Source organism: Protopterus annectens, chromosome 7.part0 (assembly GCF_019279795.1).
Source record: "Protopterus annectens isolate FY-2018-M chromosome 7.part0, PAN1.0, whole genome shotgun sequence".
NCBI classification, from domain to species: Eukaryota; Metazoa; Chordata; order Ceratodontiformes; family Protopteridae; genus Protopterus; species Protopterus annectens.
The window spans coordinates 500,391,806-500,416,614 of record NC_056739.1 but is presented as its reverse complement, the minus strand read 5'-3'; the positions used below and the strand labels follow the sequence as shown (position 1 = coordinate 500,416,614).

Genomic DNA, 24,809 nt, shown 5'->3' with positions numbered 1-24,809 from the left:
AGTGTACCTCATTACGAGGAAGGTACCTCATTTGGGGTCTTAAAAAGTTCATGTTCCTCGAAGTTCCACATTGAAAGGGTCTGTCACACATTCAGTGTTAGGAATTTTTTTAAGTAAAACCTATAGCAAATAGAAATTAATTGTATTAATTCATTAAAGGATCTTTTTTATAAGTAAAACCAGCATATTTTAACCACCCTGTGACCTTCCTAGTTGAAGTTGTTAGTAAGCTATTAGAATGTGTTCCACATTTTGCCCATTTGTGCCACATTATGAGGGCTAGTATTCCTCATTTCAGAGATGGAAGGTTGAGACCTATGCAACCTTCACTGACCAGGGTGACATAGCAATTCTATTGGCTGATAAATATAACTCTAATCCCCCCCCCCCCCCACACACACACACACACCACTACCCCTGTGAAATTCCTTCTACCATATCCCACCAATTATCAACAGGGAGCAGGTCCTAGATGTGCTCACTAAGGCTAAAATCACTGCTTTTAGTGGGACCTAACAATATCCCTGGTTGCCTCCTAAAGAGCTAAAACATGGCCTAGCAGGACAACTTGAGGCACTCTTCAACTACAGCCTCAAAACACGTTTTATCCCAGGTGAGTGGAGGACCACAATGGTCATCCCTCTTTATAAGGGTAGACCATCCACTGAACCTGTAAACTACAGACCATCAGTTTGACAAGTTTAATATGCAAAACCATGCAATTAATTATTATGGAAATGATCAACAAGGACTTTGTCAGCCTACAGACACTGGACCCATCCCAGTTTGGCTTTATTAATGGAATGGCAGACTTCCACAAAAAGGTTACCATGGCTATGGATGAGGGGAAAACAGTGCATCCTGCCTACCTTGACCTGGCCAAGGTGTTCAAAACAATACCAAACCTCAGAACTAGACATAAATCCTACATAACTCTCTGGATTGCCAGCTGCCTCACAGATATGACCCAAGGAGTCAGGATCGGTAAAATCACCTCAACCAAAAGACCCAGTCATTAGTGGATTATCCCAGAGCTGTGTGTTGGGCCCATTCCTGTTTGGCATCTACTTCTCAGAAGTAAAGGCAAACATAAAAGGGATTATGGCTTACCAAATTGGCTTATGACTGCAAACTGGGAATTAACAGATTCCCCCATGACACCAACATTCTAGAAGAGGGTCTAACACAAAGAAATGACTGGTACAAAGGCCACAAATTAAATTTCATTGCAAAGAAATGCATTATATTGACTTTTAGGAAAGCATCCACTCACACTAACTACTTCATTAATAAAACACCCCTAAGAGTTGTCCCAGTAGTTAGGAATCTGGGAATAAATGTAGACAGTAATCTGTCATGTAACCAAACAGTAAGAAAATAATTCTATGTTGCCCACCTCATAAGCAAGGGTATGACATCCAGGTCCAGTGAAGTAACAGTACCACTCTACTCAGCCCTTATTAGACCCATCATTGAGTACAATTCCCCTTTTGGCATGTACCTAACCAGGCACTTGCAACAGTTGGAAAACCTTCAAAGGTTCCTCAGCAGGGGAATCCAGGGTATAAACACCCTCTCCTACACAGATCACCTTAAGGTCCTATTTCCGTATTCAGTCTACTACAGGTTACTGAGACGTTATCTATGCCTAGCATATAAGGTGTCCTCAGATCCAGCTCTGATGGATTTCTTGCACATCTGCAAGATAAACAACAGCAGAAACACTAGATCCAAGGATCTGAACCTTGTCTGCAACATAAACTGAACCTGCTGGATGGACCGATATGTGTCTCAAAGGATCCCTGTGCTATGGAATAAGTTCCCATCTGTGTGAAGCAGAGTTCATCCTAGACCCTGTTCAAAAGAAACCTTGATCACTGGATGGGAAATTGCAAATTAACCCTGGCCTAGACCCCATGCCTATGATGAACAGAGGATGAGATTAAGTAAATTAATCCCCAGCTAACATAACCTCCACATACATATCCCTTAGCTACCACTTTACTAACATACCCCACCATATAGGCATCCACGGAACTCTGGGGCAAAACTGGACTGGGTTGCATGACTAGGCTTGTAAAGACTCTGGTGATTGTTAGCAGTGCGTTTACAGTTGTCTCCATAAACTATAAATCACAGAACTGTAGCTCAACATTTCTATGCCAAACTGCTTGCTAATGTGGTCACACATTCAAGAATATAACAACATTTAAACAGGACCATATCTTTGTGACCATCAGGCCTCAAACAGCCCTAAAACAAGCGTACATCTAGGTGAGAGAAGCTACTACATTACATTCCTAGATGCAGTTACTACCTTTCGTTTTGTTTTGGAGATTGTGGTCCTCAGCTGAGACCACTAGTCCTCATACAGCCCTTGTGGTCATTTGAGTTTGAGAACCTCATGTAGAGGAACTCTACACCAATGTCAGCTGGGTTTATAAGTGGTGCACTGCTTAATTTTGTAGTGATAGTTACATATTTAACACATGACAGTAAAACGTAAAACAAACAGCACCAGAATTACCTATTCTAAAGACTTAAATCTTGCCTGTGATATAAATAAGACCTGTTAGACAGGCAGATATGTATCCCAGAGACTACCCTTTTTCTGGACCAGGCTCCCCATCCATGTGAAGCATGACCTGAATTTGTGTGTAATGTGATGGATCCTTGCCCCTAATGCAACTGATGTGACTTTCTCTTTTTTCACCTGGTGAGTGGGACATTTGTGTGTCTCACAATGGGGCCTCCAATGACTAGAATGTTGGATTGTGTGGTGGCATGCCTTAAGGGCTTAGATGTAGAGGCTCCATGAAACATAGCTATTTATGTTAATGTGGGTGTTGTTTTGAAAGAGTGCATTCAGGGTTGCTGAGGGTGTTTGTTATGTGTATTTCCTCTAGGAGGTCTTTGGAATTTAGGATGGTTTCATTTAAGTGCCTCAACATATATGGGTCTGTGTTTGTGCTTTGAATTGTGTGTGATGGGTGATGGTGTGTACTACTGACAACCTTATTGACATTAAGGTGCTTTTATGTGAAAGCTTTGCCTCCAGTGACACTATGTAAATACATTTTTCACATACCATATCAGTTTATTTGATAATTAATTGGTTGTCAGTAAACATGAAGCAAATTTTACATTGCCTCAGGATGCCCACATCCACCAATCTAGGAACAGAGATAGTGGGAAAGTTTATAGCCATGGCAACAGATCATTTTTATTGATTAGACAGTTGGAGTAAAAATATAAAGTAATGTCAGAAGTATACAGTATGCAACTATGAGGGCAGTGCTTGTCTGAAAACTAGCTGTTCTGTGTACAACTAGGTATTGGTAAAATTTCAATTGTGCTTTTACAGGAAAAATGTCATCTGAAGGTGTCTGCGTCTATACAAGGCACTGACAAACACATGAAGGAAAATTAATAAGTTGAATGATGATTTATGGATGATGTATTTAGGCAGATATTCTGAAGTCAGAAACAAATCAAACATTATTTACTGAAAAGAAAGAAAGAAAAAGAAAGAAAAAAAATGAGCTTGTCAAGAATGATGAAAAGAGGGCACTCACCTGAATAGCTACTCCCTGGCTACTTCTAGTGTTGGTGTCACCACAGTTTCACTCTGCTGGGATACAATGCTCCTTTGATTCTTCTCTCACCAGAAGCAAAACAGTAGCACCAATCCCAAGATAAGCAGGCCACAGCCTGTTTGGTGATCCACAGTCTTGTCCCAGATGATGGAAGGGTCTGCAGGTTTGTTGTTGATAGGTTCATAGGTTGGCCCTACATACAAGCCTAGCCATAACAATTCCCTGGCTATTTCTTCCCTACAGTATTTACTTCCCTGGACCCCTGTCTAGCGGGGTGACTGATGTGATCCCCGGGGTGAATTTCCTTTCTCCCATCCAATCATCAAGGTTCCTTTTGAAGCAGGCCAAAGAGGCACTCTGCTTGACATGCATGGACAGTCTATTCCAGAGTCTGGGGAGTCTCTGGGTCAGGAAACTATCCCTCCAGCATGTTTTGTTCATTGTGATGACAAGGTTTAGATCCCTAGAGTGTGTGTCTCTGAGGGACTGGGATTTCTTTAAGTGTAGCATGTCCAACAGCTCTGGGTTTGACATGGCCTTGTCTGTTAAGCAGAGATCGCCTCTTAGTAGACAATATGCGACAGTTTATAGGTGGAGTTTTTTTAGATGGTTAGCATAGGGCATCTGCTTCAGGCCTGTGATTCTTTTAATGAGGTATTTCTGCGGCCTTTCCAGTTGTTGCAGATGTCTTGAGAGGTACATACCAAATGGGGCATTGTATTCTATAATGGGTCTAATGAGGGATGAGTACAGTGGGACAATGACCTCCTTTGATCTGGATGAAAAGCCCTTAGTGATGAGGTGTGCCACATAGAAGGATTTCATGACTGTTGTGGCGATGTGGTTATCAAAGGTGAGACCACTGTCCACCTGTGTCCCTAAGTCTCTAATCACACTTTCAGTGTTTAATGTACTGCCACTTATGTGGACATTCATGGGTACATACTTTTTTTCCCAGAGGGGATAACTATACATTTCTTGGCATTGAGCTTGAGCCCATGGCTCTGGCACCAAGCATCTGTTTCTGTAAGGCCCTTTTGTAGACTATCCACATCATTTGGGGATTCAATAATGGCTCCCAGTTTGCAGTCATCTGCAAACTTTGTTAGCCAGAGTCCCTTAGTGTTGGCCTGTACTTCAGAGAAGTAGATGCCAAATAAGAGCGGTCCCAGGACTGAACCATGAGGTACTCCACTTGTCACTTGTCTGAAGCTGGATTTGGAGTCGGCTACTTTTACAGTGTGGGTTCTGTCAGTAAGCCAGTTGTCAACCTATCGAGTGACGTAGGGATTAATGCCCAGCTCAGTAAGTTTATCTATGATTCCAGAGTGGGGGATGGTGTTGAAGGCCTTGGTAAAGTCCAGATAGGCTGTGAGGACCAGCTCTGGAGACTGATTCAAAGAAGTCAATCAGGTTCAGGAGACAAGCTCGGCCCTTCATGAACCCAAACTGCATGGGGTCCAGTGTTTGAAGGTTGCCAATGTCTTTGTTTATAAGTTCCATGATAATACGTTCCATGGCCTTGCAGATCAGGCTTGTCAGACTGATGGGGCAGTAGTTCCAGGATCCAAGGTGGATCCCCCCTTGTGGAGTGGGATAACTGTAGCTGTGTGCCACTCAGTGGGCACTAAGCCTGAGGTGAGGCTATGATTAAACATGACACTTAGGTGAGGTGCCAGTTCATTTTGTAGGTCATGTAGTACACAGCCTGGGATGTCATCTGATCCCATGGATGCTGTATTCTTAGCTTTGGAATGTGCGTTTTTACCTGTGTGGCCATTATTCCTGGAATCTGGCAATCTTTTGGTATTGAGATGAGCCCTTTAGGGGCTGACAGGGGAGTGAAGTTTGCACTGAATCGATCTGCCAGGATATTGGCAATATCCTTGGGATCAGTATATTTAATGCCATTCTGTTGTAGCTCAGAGCAGATCTGAGCATTGCCATTTGGATTCTTGACATAGCTATAGAATGCTTTGTGGTTGTCTTTGGAATCTTTGGCAATTTTATTTTCGTAACTAGCTTTGGAGGATTTTATGAGGGATCTTAGCTTCTTACTTGTAGTCTTTTCCTTGTAAATGCCTTAAACAGCAACCAGACCAATAAGGAAGATCAAGCACAGACACTACCCAACCAGAAACAGCTTATAGTATAGATAACACCCATCTTCAAAGTGAGAAGGCAATGATAATCTAGGTACTTGTGCAGATAGCCCTCTCACATTGTAACAGTGGTAAAGAAATCATTTTACTTTGCACAGCTCATAGCAAAAGGTACTTCTTCTAGATCAAATGAAGTCCTCAACTCTTTATACTCTGCTTTTATTAAACATATCATTGTGTACAACAGCCCCTTTGGGATGTACCTTACTAGGCATAAGCAAATGGAAAGATGCCACAGGTTTGTATCTAAAAAGATCATTAGATTAAAAGACATGAGCTACCAAGGAAGACTGTATACCTTATCTCTATACACAGGATCATACAGACTCCTTAGGGGTGATCTGTGCATTGCTTATAGCTTCATAGATTCATCAATCAAATTTGGTAGTAATCCATGACTGTGCATGGGTATATCAGGATTTACCCACAGCTATTGTGGTTTGATCACGAGGACAAAGCCCAAGTTAATGAAACAAAGCCAACCATGGGTAAGCTCTGATATACCCACAAACAGGAGTGGATTATTGTTATTATACAGTTACAATTACATTACGTAACAAAGACATTGCTTACATTTCTTTAATGTATTTGTATAAGGGAACTTCAACCTTCATCTACATTGTCTTACCTAATGTTCTGACTCATCCACAGTACATTTGTACAGGAGAAGTGACAGAGAAAACAGAATCTCCATTGCTATTGTTTTAACTATTAAAAAAATAGAGATTTAGGAGGAGCAGTGTAAACATATAAGAAAAATCAGGTAGGTTTTTGTTTGCTTAGTTTTGCAGAACAGATCTGATTTTCCTTATACTTAGCTCTGTCCCTCAGCATATGCCAACAGAAAGTCTAGCTGCTTAGTGTTACTTCAGCAGGTAGACTTTTTCCTATAGGTAAAGGCTTGAGTTCGATTTACAATGGGCATGCTGGTTGGACTGATCAATCAGAATGCTTGTTTCTGGATACTAATGAGCATTTATTAAATAATTTGATTTACATCCAAAGGAAGTCTAATCCATAAACAAGGGATTCTCTGTGATATATATACATATACATATACATATACATACAGGTTCATAGATAAGTACTAGGCTAGCTGCCCTTGTGGACTACTTTAAAGCTTAGACAATTTCCTTTAGTAGGAATCAAACCCTGTACTTCTTGACTGTCAGGCATATACTTTAATCATTATGCCAACCTCCAAACTCCAATATCACTGGGAGATCTTATTTATGTTTTGGTGGAAGTTAAAAATCTCTTGAGCATATGCTGAGGATGTTACAGATGTGTAGAAGGTCCCAAAGAACTGGATCCTTTGAGGCTCTGTGAACTAGACAGAGGTCTTGTCTTAACAGTCTGTAGGAAACAGAAAATAAAGAGAACAATTTAAGGTGGTCTGAGAACAGAGTTGCCAGACATCCCTATTTGAGCAGGTTTGTCCCGAGATATCAGCAGTCCAATTCCAAGTCCCGCACTGCCTCTTAAAATCCTGGCAAAAAAGTGGGCTATTTCACATTGAAGAGAAGAGGCTCTGTTTTGTGATTTTTTTATTGGCTTGTATACTGGTATACAGGCCAATCATAAATTACAAAACAGAGACACTTCTGTTCAATGCGAAACAGCAGGTTGTTCTGTACTGAACAGTAGACGCTCTGCTTTGTGATTTTTTATTGCCTCATATATATCAGCATACGAGCCAATCAACAATCACAAAGCAGAGCCACTTCTATTTAATGCAGAACAGCAGGCAGTTCCGCATGAAATACCTTTTTTTTTGGTCTTCACTTAGTTCACTTAGCAAGAAAGACCTTTTCTTTTTTTTTTCTTTTTTTTTTTTTTGGTCTTCACTTACTTTGAGGTCCCTACCTGTCCATTCAGTAATCTGCTAACCCTGTCTGGGAAGCTCATGGAAGACATATCTTTGATTATCTGAGTGAGAAAATGTTGTGTTCTCTCAAACTGGGTCATATGATTGGACAGGTACATATCAAAGGGGCTGTTAAACGCTATTATGGGCAGGAGTAGAAAGTGATAATAAATTGCTTATATCTGTAGGACATAGCCCTGGTGATTAATGTGGTAAGGTAAAAGAGTTCCTAACAATAGTGGATTTATGGTAGTAAAAGAACAGTTCAATTGCCAGTTAAAGTGTCCATGTCCTTAATAGCTAAGTCAACTCATGCAATAGGCACATGGCAGCCAGTTTTGCCTAAGGGCACAATGCTGACTTTCTTGACATTTAGTTTTAGGTCATGGTACAGGCATCAGTCTCTTCCTGGTGCTTGTTAGTCTCTCATGAAGAATCTGAAAGTCATCTGGGGAGTTAATGACAACTCCAAGTTTACAGGCATCTGCGAACTTGGTCAGTCACAGGCTCTTGATGTCAGCCTTGACATCAGAGAAGTAAATACCAAACAAAAGTGGTCTAGGCCCAATCCCTATGGGATACTGCTGGTAACTATTCTTTTCTCCCATGCAAATACACTGAGTTCTGTCAGCTATCCAACAGGTAACATAGGAGTTTACATTTAGTTTCTTGGGTCAGTAGTATTATAATGCTACAAGGGATCCAGTCGTTCAATAACTCTTATAAGTCCATAAATCAGACAGTCCAGCTAACACTAGAACCCAAGACCCAAATCTACTAGAAAAAAAAATAAGACAGGGTGGAGGGATATATTTGCTATGCATTACCTATCCTTTCTCTGGATCAAACTTCTTCTCAAAGTTAAACAGTGTGACACACTATCAACCTTTAAAAAGGAGCTGGACAACTAGATGAATATGAGTAAATTCACCTCCCGTATGACTAATTTGGTCTTTATTCCAAGGGGAAGCAAGGATTAAGGCTGAGTACTGAAAAGTCTTTTAACTCCTACAATCCTAGGGGCCAAGACTGCAGCAGACCAAACTGTTGTTCTCCACCCTCAGGTTGGGAGACGTTGTCAGCGGGTCACTTCCATCTTCTTTTACTGACTCAATAAGTGATTGCTCAGGTTACTAGTTGATTTCAGTTTGTCTGTGACACAATCAGGGCTTTACCTTTCTGCATCAGGAAACCAAAGGGACTATTTTATAACATAAATAAACTAGTCTGATGACAGCATTTAAATAGGCAGTCCTCATCTGCCCTTAAGGCATTCTATTTTATTTATTTGTCAAAACTGTGCAGGTGCAGCCTCTCCCTTGATACACCCTAGCATGCATAATCATGTTTTTTTTTTCCTACCATGTACTGCTTGCATCCTGGTTTGGACTTTGAGAAAGATGCAGCATGCAATTAATCAAAATGAATTAGCTGGAAGTAGAACGACGTAACACTAAACTGCCTCATGTTTCAGTGTATAAATGTCAAGAAGACCTTAGCTTTTAGGTACCATGATTCTATACATTATAATACTTTGACAACAACGCATCACCACTTGAGCTGACTTACTGCTGTTCCCATCACCTCAGATGATATTCATAAATAATTAAGTCTCACCCATATGGGAGGAACATGAACATATGTTTTCCTGAGCAGAAGCATGCAAAAGAACACAGGTAAACTGATAATAAATGCCTATACCAAGGACCAACAGCAGAAAGACTTCTGACAAATATAACAGTGTGGATAAATGGCAAGAAAAGAGATCATTAGTTCACTTATATGTTGTCAGTAAAATATATGAAATGGTAAACTTACATGATCTGATTATTCCTGCATTCAATATGACTCTTGTAATTTAATGTAAATGTATTAATTTTCTCATCAGTTACAGGTTCTTTTGGTTTAAGGCAGTGACATTCTGATGCAGCGTGACTCCCTTCATTACAACTCCCTGAAATTAAGTACAAAGAGAAAAAAGTCAGACAGCAAACCATCAAGATAAAACACAAATTCAAGCAACCTGCAGCTCACCTTTCTCACATTGTTGCCCTTTATCCATGGCTATGGTCAGAGGCTACTTTTTGCAATATATTTCTTCTCTTTTCCCCTTGCACTCCACCTTACCTGTGACATCTTGCAGCTCTTATCACCTCATGCGGGTTCTCCGCTATACAATAGAGTTAGCCTTTTAGTGCCCACTGTTAAGGTGATCAGTGATTAAAAAGTGTAAGTAGCTAGTTCATACTTCCAAATATATACCATCAGACCCAGGCAACTTACCCAGAGACATTGATTTCAAACAGTATGCATTTCATCCCTTGTCACCAGAGGCTTATCATAGCTTCTTCCCTTGCCCATGGAAGTATTATGTTCCGTCACCCAAACATCATTATCATCATTATCTTAATCACCCTGTTGCTCCTCTTCTTTATGCAATGTCTCATAATACCCCATAAATTTCTTTAAGATACTTTCCAGCTTTCTTATTTCTAACCCACCGACTTCTCTTATTTTACAAATGCCCCACTCCACTAGTTGTTGCCTATATCTTGCTTCACAAACCACTAGAATCTTGAGTTCATTTCAAAATATTTGTTCTCTATTCAGTATCTTAAACTGCAGTTTTCTTTCTGTTTCTTCTTGCAAAATTCTTTTAATTTCTTCTTCTCTGTCTTTTTTCATTACCACCTGATTCCTTTCTCTTCCCACATAACTTGTCTAATTCCATCATTATGACCTTAGCTCTTGACTTCCTCTCCCTCCCTGTGGCTTTAGTGTATCTGCTGACCTCTTCTTTTAATCTCTTCCTCCATTCATTCTAAGCCTCTTCTGCCCAGGTTTTTTATCTTCTACCAAAATCTCCATCACCTTCCCCTTGACCCAGATCCTTTCATCAGCATTACTTAACAGGTACTCAGGGATTTTACAACGCCTACCCTTTCTTCTAAATTCATATATATTCTATTACTCTTAAACCAATCTCTGTGATAAGCAGAACAGAACTTATATCCATAACTTACATCCTGTTTTTCACCATATTTCTAGCAACTCACCCAGCCCATTGCTTGCATAAAACTTACCAAAAACCTCCCCTCTTTTATACTCTGGTGTCTCAGGTCTCCACTAGTTCCATTCTTATTTGTCACATTATTCATGCCTCCCATTATCACACGTATGCCCCCCCCCCCCAGTCATTCAACTTTTTCCAGCAATCCCCTTATTTTCTTTATGGGGATTGCAGGGTATGTATACCCCAGTCACTGTCAGATGTATTCCTTTTATCCACCTTTTCACCTCTGATAAACAACCTATACCCCTTTGAAGTTATTTCTTGTTTTTTATAGAGATTCCTGCTCTTACCATGAGATATATACCCCTTCTCTTTTTTCTTATTAAGATTATTCTGCCTGCGCTATATACCCACCTTTTCACTAGATTATCATCTTCCTTCCCCTCCAGATGCATCTCAGCTACAGCTACCATGTCTACTTCTGATCTTTTCACATACTGCAAAATACCACCTCTTTACACGGTTATTTAGGCCATTACCATTAAAAAAACAAAGTCTACATAGTCCAAAGCTCAAGGAACTGTAGTAAAAAAACAGATTTTATTTTTTCTACAAAATAAGGTTAAGCACCTTTGTCCATCCACTAGGACTTCTTCAGAACAATAAAACAACCTTGGCTCTCTCTTTATATAATACATCAAATCAGAAGTGATTTTGAAGTAAATTGCAAAGTGATTAAGAGGTAATTAAAAGTGATTAGATTCATTAATCATACCTAAAAGTTTAAGTAAAAGGCTCAATATAAATACCTAATGTGTTAATTTAATCAAAAAACTTAAAAGAATCCACATCAAAAACTTGTTCATAATATCCACTTCTAAACCACACTTCAATAAAATATAAAAAAGTATAAAAACATAAAAATATAACACATTAAATAAAATGTTGGGATCATAATTTTGCTGTTCTCATTTTTAACATTGGCTGTATTGAAACATGGTCATTGAGACTTGGGTTGAGTATAGCATCCAACCTAAGTTGCCAGGGGAGTTTCTTATATTCTAATTTGTTTTTCCCAGGCTCCTCATCTGGCATCTGGTGGAACAATTTCTAAGATACCAAATATATATTTTTTTAAATTATCACAAATTATGGAATGTCTGTATAAGGCGTTTTTGAGTTGGCCTTTCTCATGTCATACAAATGTCATAAATCCTCTTGGCCAGTTTCCTCTTGGTCTTACCCACATAAAAAGAACCACATTGGTTTTGGAGTGCTAAATACACTAACCCTGTTGAGTTACAGTCACCTCTCCTAATTGTAATACTTGTACGACAATAATTATTTAAGGTAATCTACTTCATGTCATCCAAGTATTGACAATCATTACAAGTGCCACATTTTGTGGAGCCTGTCCTAAAAGTTTGTTTATCCTTCTCAAACACCTCCTTAATATTATTGTTGACTTTAAGGCTGGTTTGTCACCCAAGTGCCGGTAAAGGTCCTCATCGGTTTTCAAAACAGCTTGGTTGTGGGAAATAATGTTCTTCATCCTAATACTTACCCCATCATAATTGATGACCATCCCATGGTGAAAGATTTCCAGGTCAGACTGTTTGCCCATGCCTATTTCTTTTTAACAGGTTAGGTTTACTCAAAATGCACTGAAACTTCATCTCAGTGTTCTCCATAACTTCTCTCTTCAGTGATTGTAATAAATCAAGTAGGTATCGTCTATCTAAAAACATAATAGTTGTGTTCTCTAATTCTTTCACAAAAAGCTCATCATCAGATGTCATTCTGGTTGCCCTGATAAACTGGCCCTTCACAAAGTTTTTCTTACAGTTGACCACCATTAAAGTGGAGATAGGAATTTGAGAATGTTTCTTTCCTAAACATTCTTGAAGTCAATTCACCATTTTCCATTGTGAGTTGGACATCCAAAAAAAATACATTTTACTTTAAATTTTAGGTATGATTAATGAACCTAATTACTTTTAATTACCTTTTAATCACTTTGAAATTTACTTAAAAAAACTCTTCTGATTTGGTGTATTATATAAGGATAGAGCAAAGGTTGTTTTATTGTTCTAAATAAGTCCTACTGGATGGACAAAAGTGCTTAATCTTATTTTATAGAAGAAATAAAATTGATTTTTTTGCTATAGTGCATCAAGCTTTGGACTACATGGACTTTGGTTGTATTTTAGTTTTTCTGAGTCGAACAATTTTACACACCTTTATTTGGGACATTAACATTAAACATACCATAGCCTTTCCCCACGTTTAATTATACCACATGTGCTTGTTATTCTGTACTTCCTTTTCTTTTATTTCTCCATGACCTGGGACCTGATACTCTGCTATCTTCCCTTTCTTCTTCCTGTCTTGCTTATTAGATACCTCTCCTTTCCTTTTTAATAAACGTACCCCCTCTCATCTATTACTCATTTTGTTGTAACTGTTTGAAATAATTTCACCCTGACTCCATCCTCTTACCTCTTTTCTTCTCCCCTCCCCCACCATGTGGTGAAGTATAATCAAGACACTCTCTTTGTCTTCCTATGTGTTAGAATTTACATCTCTTATGGTGTTCACCCTTCCTTTACCCATAACCATAACTATAGTTGCTGCTTCATGCTAGGTTTGTTGGTACCTTAACTCAGGTAATTATGTTTTATTGTTTGCAAACCAATCAAAACCATAGTAAACTCTTCATCTGTACACTATACTCTGATTTGTGGCACGAACTATTAAAATACTTACAGAAAACTGCCACCTGTCCCTGTTTCAAACATCCGGCTGCAACTTTTCTCAAACAGCTCAGCTTTAATACTATTAGTGACCCATCAGGCAGATGAGGATTATCCATTATGTATCCAGTATGAATAAACTTTTTGGTATGACTTGTTTTTTCTTCCTCAGAAATGTGTAAAACATGTTTTCTCATATGTGCATTTGTTGATATTCTGCTTTGTCTCTGGGTTTAAGTGTTTTACCTGTAAATACTGCGTATTCCATGTTGGTTTCACCATTATCTTCTAAAGGTTATGGGTGAACATTAAATATAACAACAGCCCGTACAGCAGCATGGAGATCAGGGAAACACTAGCCTCCAAGGACTCTAGAAATGTGCCAAAACAAAACATAAAGTGTTATTGTGGATGGGGTATGGCGAAACTATGAAAATTAGGAACAGGTATGAGACTCTTCTGTGTGCTTGTCTTTGAGTGTGCACTGTATGTTTTGGGGGAGACTGATGTGGGGGGGTGCAAGTGCCTACATGTATACTACTGTGACATGTGGATCAGCAATGATCCAGATGTCACAGTAGCAAAGCAATTCACAGACTTGCATATGAGTCAATACTGAGGTCTTACCTCATCTTGGTTAACATGTCACTAAATCACAAGTTATCTTGTCATGGAAGCAAGGCCTTTCTGATGAATTCCTGGATAGTCATTAAAGTTACACCAATTGCCCAAGTCCCTTCCTGTTCCAAGTTATCAGGGACTACGTCCTTATTGCACTCTCCAAAGCTAAACATATCACTGATATGGGTCCCAACAATATACTTTAATCAATAGAACCAACCACATCCTCTCTGAACATCACCTAAATTAAATTAAGTTTAATCACAACATCATGTTCCTGAGGTATAGAAAATGGTTGTCTTATGCCAGGCCACAAAGGGAGTCCCAAGTCAGGTCCTCGCATCAGTGTAACAAGCTTAATTAGCAAAACTATGGAATATATTTTACCTGATTTCATAAACTCCTATATAAATTATTTTACTTCTCCTCACTTGCAAAAATATCTTTTTTTTTTCAAAGAGAGATCATTCTACTTAATTCAGTATTGTACTTCTCTGAAAGTCACTAAAGCTGTAGACAGCAGACATGCAGCTCATACAGGTGGCCTGGTTCTGACCAAGATGTTTGACATTATTCCTCATGCTGGTACTGTAAATAAACTTAAAGGCCTAAATGTCAACCTTTATGTTGTCAAATGGATAGCAAACAGGTCAAGAAATAGAATTCACTTAATTGAAGTACCAGGTAGTACCTCGGAAGAAAAACAAGTTGATTAATGGCATTCCTCAGGGCTCAGTACTAGGAGCCCTTTTGTTCGGCATCTTCAGACCACTAACCCAGACACATGCCTCAGTACATTTGCAGATGACCGTATGCTGATTGTTTTTTTAAACACCTTTATTGAATTATCACTTGTTACAAAGACAGCCTTACTTTTATATAAAAGCACTCAAACAATAGTAACAAGTTCACATTTACAAACATTATACACCACATATACTAATATATATATATCATATAGTCAAGCAACATTACATAATCTTCTCAATTCCTGCCTTCTCTTGAAACCTCTTTCCTCCTCTAAAACATTTTTCTGCATGTATTGTTCCCACAATTTCCATTTTTTCTATGTAATTTACTCCTGTCCTTTTCTAAAGATCCCACTTCCTGTTCTTTCATCTGTGTTACAATATTCACTACTTCAACTATAGTTGGTCTAGATTTTGATTTCCATTTTATAGTAATTGCTTTTTTGGACACTGGTATTAAACTTAACAAGGTCTTATTATGTCTAGACAATTCAGATACAGTATCCCAGCTCAAAAAAATTGTTTCCTTAGTTGCACTCACTTGATTACCTAGTATTCTTGACAGAGTACTCTGTAAAGAATTTTTATAGTCTGCAAAATCATTATTCTCTGAGAACATATGATCCCAGGTATCTCTTTCTTCCCCATTACATCGCCAGTATTTGACATCTGCCTAAGGAAAAATTCTTTGGAGTCTGCTTGGGATATATAAAAGTATCTATGCAAAGACTTCCATGTAAAAATCCTAACTCTTCTAGATTCTGTTGCATATTTGGGAGCTGTATATATGTCCTCCCATTGTTTCTTTGTGAATGTTATATCTCATCTCTCTTCCCAATCTTTTCTGACCTCTTCTGATACATTCCTATAGTTATTGTGCAATATATTATATATCCTACTAATTATCCATTTTTTAACAGCAGCTTCTGTTCTAGATTCAATTGAAAACTCAGCCAGAGCAGGTCTTTCATTTAGGATATCCCCCGTCTCTTCTCTTTGTCTATACTCTGATCAGTCCCTGATAAGGAAGGTAATCACTAGCTTGCAGTCCAAATGTCTTATTGGCCTCTTCCCATTCTATTACCTTTCCCTCTCTATTTGTTCCCTGTACCTTAGTTCCTTTGCCAACTTCCTCCAGTAAATTCCAGCCCCTGTTTCCTATTCTCTGTACCAGTGATTGCAGTTGTCCATATCTGAAGACTCTCCTTTCTCCATTCCCATGTTGGCTTTGTTCTTAGTATACTTTCTGCTACTTCATGATGGGATACTGTATCTGAATTGCCTACATCAAGAATCCAAATGGCAATGCTCAGCTCTGAGCTAAAACAGAATGGCATTAAATATACTGATCCCCAGGATATTGCCAATATCCTGGCAGACTGATTCAGTGCCAACTTCACCCCCTCTCACCCCCTAAATGGCCCATCTCAATACCGGAAGATTGCCAAATTCCAGTAATAACAGCCACACAGGTAAAAAATGCACTCTCCAAAGCTAAGAATACAGCATCCATGGGACCAGATGACATCCCAGGCTGTGTACTACATGAACTACAATATGAACTGGCACCTCACCTAAGTGTCATGTTTAATCATAGCCTCACCTCAGTGGTGCAGAGCTACAGTTATCCCACTCCACAAGGGGGGATCCACCTTGGATCCCAGAAACTACCGTCCCATCAGTCTGATGAGCCTTATCTGCAAGGCCATGGAGTGTATTATCATGGAACTTATAAACAAAGACATTGGCAACCTTCAAACACTGGACCCCACCCAGTTTGGGTCCGTGAAGGGCCGATCTTGTCTCCTGAACCTGATTGACTTCTTCAAATCAGTCTCCAGAGCCATGGACAAGGGTAAGGTGGTTCACACAACCATCTAGACCTTGCCAAGGCCTTTGACACCATCCCCCACTCTGGAATCATTGATAAACTTACTAAGCTGGGCATTAATCCCTAAGTCACCCAATGGGTTGCCAACTGGCTTACTGATAGAATCCACACTGTAAAAGTAGCTGACTCCAAATCCAGCTCCAGACAAGTGACAAGTGGAGTACCTCAGGGTTCAGTCCTGGAACCACTCTTGTTTGGCATCTAATTCTCTGAAGTACAGGCCAACACTAAGGGACTCTGACTAACAAAGTTCACAGATGACTGCAAACTGGGAGCCATTATTGAATCCCCAAAAGATGTGGATACTGTACAAAAGGGCCTTACAGAAACAGATGCTTGGTGCCAAAGCTATGGGCTCAAGCTCAATGCCAAGAAATGTATAGTTATCCCCTTTGGGAAAAAACATGCACCCGTGAATTACCATATAGGTGGCAGTACACTAAACACCAAAAGTGTGATAAGAGACTTAGGGACACATGTGGACAGTGGTCTCACTTTCGATAACCACATCACCACAACAGTCAGGAAATCCTTTTATGTGGCACACCTCATCACTACGGGCTTTTCATCCAGAAAAAAGGAGGTCATTGCCCCACTGTACTAATCCCTCATTAGACCCATTATATAATACAATGCCCCGTCTGGTATGTACCTCTCAAGACATCTGCAACAACTGGGAAGGCCACAGAAATACCTCACTAAAAGAATCACAGGTCTAAAGCAGATGCCTACGCTGACCACCTTAAAATGCTCAAGCTGTACTCTGTTGCATATCATCTACTCAGAGGCGATCTCTGCTTAACATACAAGGCCATGTCAAACCCAGAGCTGCTGGACATGCTACACTTAAAGAAATCCCAATCCCACAGAGCCACACGCTCCAGGGATCTAAACCTTGTCATCACAATAAACAAAACATGCTGGAGGGATAGGTTCTTGTCCCAGAGACTTCCCAGACTCTGGAATAGATTGCCCATACATGTCAAGCAGAGTGTCTCTTTGGCCCTCTTCAAAATGAACCTTGATGACTGGATGGGAGAAAGGAAATTCACCCCGGGGATCACGTCAGTCACCCTGCTAGACAGGGGTCCAGGGAAGTAAATAGTGTGGGAAGAAATAGCCAGGGAATTGTTATGGCTAGGCTTGTATAGGCCCTAGGGCTGATAGCCTAGTACCAACCTATGAACCTACGAATATAATATTCATTATGACTGTTGTTATTTTCCTTAAAGATGTGCATCCAAAATCCCACTCTCACCTTACTTCTTAATTGCCTCCCTGCCTCAACATTACCCTTTTCCACTATGAACTGCAGCTTTCTGCTTGTGTTATGTATTAGAGCCTTAACTGTGTAGCTCTAGAATATCCCTTCAAATCAGGTAATCCTAAACCTCCTTGTCCTATTGGGAGGATCAAATTATCCATGTGTCTCTTTCCCTCTTCTCTTTCCAAATAAAGTCCTTTAACTCTTTATTAGTTACTATCCACAACTTCTCCTTCAGTTGATAAAGTATACTCAACCAGTTTATAAAATTAAACGGACTAAAAACATTTTTACTGCTTGTATCTTGCTATTCATATTCATAGAAAACAGCTTTGAGTTTCTCAGTGTTTATGTTATCTTTCATTTAGTCTCTTCCCATGTATCCTTAGCTGCCATAACAGAATCTTTTTTTAACTGATACTCATAAATACTCCACTTTATCACATCCCCATCAGTATGGGTATTGCTGAACCAGTTGATGTGTAGGTACATAGTTTATCTTTTAGCCTTTGTCTTACAGTCATTCGTTTTACATCCCGAAAAAAATGGAACTGTCTCAAAATGTTCCACAACATTAAGATGTTCTTTTCTGGTTCTATCAGGTGCAAAATAACATCATCTGCAAATAAAGCCAACTTGTCTTAAACACCATACCAATTATATATTTGAATTTGTGAGTTCTAAATATAACACAAATAACAAAGGGGAAAGAAGATACCCCCACCTGGATCCTCTGTGCAGACACAGCTTATAAGACAGGAACCCTCTCACTTTGATTTTTACTTCTAATTCCTCATATATCCTTCTAATTAACCTTATTATTTGATCAAGAAATGCAAATGCTTCCATTGCCCTACTCATAATCCCAGCTTACTCAGTTGAATGCTTTCTCTGCATCAAGACCCACAAACAACAATGATATTTTCTTACATTCTGCTTCCCTGTGGCTCATCACTGTCTATTAATTTTGTCAGTTGTTTGTCTTCCTTCCAGAAAATCACATTGGTCCATAGCTATCAATTTTGGCATCATCTTTGCATTCTTTTAGCCATTATAGACGTACATACTTTATAATCTATTGTTTAAAATTGAAATGGGTCTGTATGAAGCTAGATCAGATGTGACTTAACCATCTTTAGGTACTACCGCCACAACAGCTTTTTTCCAGGACATTGCTGCCTCCCTTCCTTTTATAATACTGTTAAATAAAACCTTCCAAATTGCTATAATTTCCTCGCTCTTAGCTTCCAGACTTCCACTGGAATAACATATATTCCTGGAAACTTTCATGCAGATTGGTTATACATCATCTTTTTGTTCTCATCTTCTCCTATCTTGACTGTTGGTTGTTGAGCCTCATCTACCTCTAACTTTAGCATATTTAAGTCTTCCAAAATATTTCCATGTGTGCTTTTTCTTGATTTCCCCACTTCTCTGCTTTATAAGCTTTTTTATAAAATTTCTAAAATATCTCTAATACCTGTGTAGGCTCTCTGGTTATTTTCTTGTTATAGGCTCACTTAGTTTGGCAACAACTCTTTCTACTTTTTGTTGTCCAAGTGTTTGTGACAGAAGCTTTTGTGTTCTAGAATTATTATCAAAAAAGTTGCTTAACAGCAGTCTTTCTAAACTCATTTATATTATCCAGGTGCTGCAATTGCTCCTCTTTTTGTTCTGTGAGAGCCCTCTTATTTTGTAATACTTTAACCTTTGTCAGCTCCACTAAATAATTCTAATTACTTCTTAACCATATCTCTTTTCTTATATTTCTACCCCCATTTTAAACTCCATTTTTTATTTTATCCCACTCACCAGCTATAACTTCTGGAGTACTTTCTATCATCCCTAAGAACTCCCAGATAATTTCCACTATTCATTCCTTAAATTCCACTCTTTTTAACAGATTGTTGGGGAAGTGCCAGTGTCTCATTTTTACTTCATTACTCTGCCTTTTTATCTTAGTAATTATTGGAGCATAATCTGAAATAGTTATCAGATGTGCGTCAAAGTTCTCAATTAAATGTACTTGTTCCTGTGAAATATAATTTATGCTGTCTAACCCAAATATTGCATCATGGTGAATAATATGTAAATTCCCTGAGGTTCTACTATGGAATTCATATCTTCCATACCAGATATTTTCATAAATTTCTTCAGAAATCTACCCTTATTTGTTATATTTCCCTTCTAGACCTCCTGGATACATTTTTGTTATTGAAAATCAAATTTCCTGTAAGTAATGTTCCCTACTAAATGCTGATTATTTCTCCCAAAAATATTTAAGCTCCATAATAGCAGTTTTAAGTGGAATATAAATACATGCTAACATAATCCTCATCCATGCCAGTAGCCCCTTACTACCACAATTCTGCCATTATTATATTTTTCCCTCTACTATCACTACTGGAGCTCCTCCAGCAATTAATATAAGTACTTCTCTTTTCCTTTGTCCCTGATAATCTGCAGAATAGCCACCCTGAAATCATTCTTTGTCAAATTCACATGCTCATTTCTTTCCAAATGTGTCTCCTATAGCATTTTATCTGCACTCTACATTTCTTAATATAATTAGGTATTCTTTCCTTTTTGTTTATACCAGTGAAACCATTCACATTCCAAGCTAACATGGAAACTGTCACCTTTATGCTAAGGAGCCATTGTTCCCACCTAAATATATATGTCACCTTTTTAAATGTCTGTTTTCAGCTTTTGTGATACATGCACCCATTAACATTTGGCACGTTAATCCTTTATACATTTTTTTTTCTTATTATCAACATTAGGACCTCTGTCACATTTTACAATACTTTTTATTTTAATCAAAACCCTCAAACAAAAAAACAAACACAACCAGAATGCCCTATAACCTGTTAACGTAATACAAACAACATAACTATGTGCATCTTCAAATAATGATATTTAACTATCCTAATAGGAATGTTTGTGGCAAACATACAGCTGCTAACACAGACCCTAATTAACCTGAAATTGAGGTTATCTATGCTAAGATGCATATTGTTGCCTGTGCTTTTACTTACAATAATTGATATCTGCTATTTTTCTTTACCTTTACCCCCCCCCCCCCCAATGTGAAAACAACTTCCATGCTTTCAGGAAATCATTAACTTTTTGCCTTGAAGAAATCAGTGTTCTGTCTTTTCCTGCACTATTATTAGCTTGTATTTGTGGAAACATAAGAAAAAAGGAAAAGTGTAGTCCTCTGCTACAGCCTAAAATACAAGCTGTAACATGTATTGCTAAAGGAAAACTTTTCATTATATTCAATGTTCTCATATTTACTTATTTCTACTTAAAATTTGTTATTGGGTTAAGCCAGGGTCTCAATGTAGACATTCACCTATGCAAAAGTAAGAGAAAACATATCAGCTCTACATATATTATAATCTGTGTCCTTTTATACCCCACACCCACCTAAACAACCCAAGATTACAGCCTATTAACTTAAATGTGCTTTTGTCTAGCTTTTCTTCTCTTTTTGCACTGTAATGCCTACATTGCTTAATTCCAAGAAAGAGAAGAGGAAGAAAAGAAAGAAAAGCCATCTGTTTACTTTATTGACTTTATCACATACAAAAACAACTACAAATACTTTACTAAAAACATACAATTTATATTGTGAAAAGTTTCACAGAAATACTGTTAAGAACAGCAATTGTTTAACCTCCTTCTTCCCCGCAACTCAGAGTCCTTCCAACCATTAATGACATGAAGTGAGTCAACTGTTTTTCAGTTCCCCACAAGTATAACAAAACCAACAAAAGTCCACTCTTTCAACTTATTCTTATACAGTTGTATTTGAGTGAATAAGCACTTTGAAGACTATAACACCCTAAAGAGCAGCCAGCTCCAGAAAGCTTAGTACAGTGGCCAAAGGTTCAATTTCTTAGTCAGAACCAAAAAATCCTTGAGGAATAGCACCTGTGATGAAGCCATTTGTGGATGGTGAAAGCGCTTAGTTTGTGGAGCTGAACATTAAACCTGCTTGAGTGCAGTTTTGTCTGTTTTTTCAACTTTGTGTGTGTGTTTTACTAGTTTATACCTTTTGGGTAGTTTTGTTTTATTTTACTTTATTCAATTGGTTGAATTTCATCTGCACTTCATCTCGGGAGTTTTGTTTAATTATTTTTGGTATATTTTACAATGTAAGTGGCTGTTGTTGAATTGACTGCTTCCGTGAAGAGGTTAACAGCCTTGCTTACTCAGAAAGAGGCTGCACGGACATCGCAAGTGATGTTAACGGATTCACAGATTGAATTATTCACTCTGCACTCACCAACAGCCCTTGAAGCTGTAAACAATGTCAATATTAGGTTAATAGGTTCATAGGTTCATACTAGGCTATCTGCCCTAGGGCATTTATAAGCCTAGCCAGAGTGTGTTTGGCTTTCACCACCCATTTTAAATTAATTTTGCTATGCCTTTTTTTGAGGTTAGTATACTGTGCCTCTGTCTCCCATCCACTCATCAAGATTCCTCTTGAAGAGAGTCAATGAGGGACTCTGCCTAACCTGGACTGGGATTTTATTCCAGAGTGAAGGGAGCCTCTGGGTTATGAATCTGTCCCTCCAGCATGTCCTATTTATTTCAGTGCTGAGGTTCAAGTCTCTCAAGTGCGTAGCTCGATGGGATTTGGATTTTCTGAGGTGCAGCATGTCCATTAATTCTGGGTTGGACATGGCTTTATACGTCAGGCACAGATCGCCTCTGAGCAGGCAGTATACCACTGAGTAGAGCTGGAGTTTCTTTAACCGGGCAGCATATGGCATCTGTTTGAGCCTTTTGATCCTCTTGGTGAGGTACTTTTGGGGTCTTTCCAGTTGCTGCAGGTGTCTGGTAAGGTACATCCCGGGGCATTGTACTCAATTATGGGCCTGATGAGGGATGAGTAAAGAGGTACGATGACCTCCCCTGATCTAGATGTGAATCCCTTCATGATTAGGTGGGCTATATAAAATGTTTTTCTAACCACTTTGGCCACGTGGTTGTCAAATGAGAGATTGCTATCAACTTGGGTCCCCAGGTCCCTAATGACTTCTTCTGTACTTAATGGATTACCACCTATGTGGTAATTTGTGGGCACTGTTTTTGCCAAAGGGGATGACTATACACTTTTGGTGTTTAGCTTGAGGCCATGGCTCTGGCACCAGTTGTCTGTTTCTATGAGGCCCTTTTGGAGGATGCTTGTGTCGGCTGGAGAGTTGATTATGGCGCCCAGTTTGCAGTCATCTGCAAACTTGGTCAGCCACAGTCCTTCCATGTTGGCCTGTACCGAGAAATATATACCGAACAAGAGAGGTCCCAGGACTGAGCCTTGTGGGATGCCACTTGTAACTGGTTTGGAGTCTGACATGGCTCCAGCAATTCTAACCATGTGGGTTCTGTCCTTGAGCCAGTTTGCAACCCATCTAGTGACATAGGGGTTTATATTTAAGCTGGTGAGATTATCTATAATGCCCGAGTGGGGTATTGCATCGAAGGCTTTTGCGAGGTCCAGGTAGGCTGTGTTGACCACCTTCCCCTCGTCAATGGCCTTGGTGACTGTTTCAAAGAAATCGACCAGGTTTAAGAGGCAGAATCTGCCCTTAACAAAGCCAAACTGGGTAGGATCCAGTGTCTGTAGGTCCCCAATATCTTTATTTATGAGGTCCATGATGATCCTTTCCATAGCTTTGCAGACCAAGCTAGTCAGGCTTATGGGGTGATAGTTTCCAGGATCCGTTGAGGCACCACCTTTGTGGAGAGGGACCACTGTTGCTGTACGCCACTCTTTGGGTACATATCCTGTAGTAAGGCTAAGATTGAACAGTAGTTTTATGTTTGGGTTTAGCTCTTCTTGGAGTTCATGTAGGATGCAGCCCGGGACACCATCTGGTTCCATTGATGCTGTGTTTTTTGCTTTGGAGAGGGCGGCTCTTACCTGAGCATCTGAGATGTCAGGGGTCAGCACTCTGTTGGGATAGATATTTGCCCTTTTGGTGGGGAGAGGGGGGAGAAGTTTGCACTGAACCTGTCAGCTAGGATGTTGGCAATGTCTGTGAGCTCGGTGTATTTTTTTGTCATTTTGGACTAATTCTGAGCATATCTGGGAATTCCCACCCAGGTTCCTAACATAACTAAAGAAAGCCTTGTGATTATCCTTAGTGTCCTGTGCAATTTTTCTCTCGAAGCTGGCCTTTGACGATTTTATGAGTGCCCGTAGTTTTTTGCTAATACTGATCAGAGATGCCTTCCCTTTTTGGGATTTTGCTGTATAATGTAGTAGCTTCCTCCTTCTTGATTGCTGGCAATGATGGCAATGTAGCTGGTGGGGCAGCATGTTCTACCGGCAAGGACATTCAGCAATTGCTCTAGTTACCGGAGCTAGACTTCTCTGCCTTGAACGAGGAGAGAAGGGATACACCATCTTTAAAACAGTAACTTGAGCAGTTTGAGGGCATTTGCTGTAAATTTAGAAGCCTGCAGTTGGACAATGCATTTCTTACAAAATCTGTGGCATTAAAGCAGGTACCGAAAGGACTCAGAGTTTGGAAACAACTTAATGGCATCGATAATGGGTCCTCGGCGTACAAAGAACTTGTGGATTTATTCAACAGGACTGGGCTTGAAATGTTGGACAGTATTATTAAAAACAATCAAAGTAAGTTAGCTATACTTGAAAAAGACATTGTCTCCTTAAATGAAAGTATAATTAATGATTTATTATTTTTTCAACATGCTAAAAATTACCAAACTGTGTTAACTAATACTGAAAAGTTTGTTGATAAAAGTGTTAAGATTAAAATTAAAAAGCTTTCAAGGGACATGAAAGAATATAAGAACAACACAGCATACTCTTTTGGTAATGCTAACATTGAAGTGAATAATATGTACAA

The 24,809-nt window shown here is 39.1% G+C and overlaps 1 protein-coding gene across 1 annotated transcript in view; it reads right to left on the bottom strand.

Annotated features, from left to right (window-relative positions):
- LOC122806568 overlaps positions 1 to 24,809 on the bottom strand; it is a gene marked incomplete in the record, with an annotated part of 552,044 nt that overhangs the window by 425,914 nt on the left and 101,321 nt on the right. Inside the window, 1 exon segment of the mRNA XM_044077104.1 lies at positions 9,444 to 9,579. Coding sequence (XP_043933039.1) covers positions 9,444 to 9,579 — 136 coding nt within the window.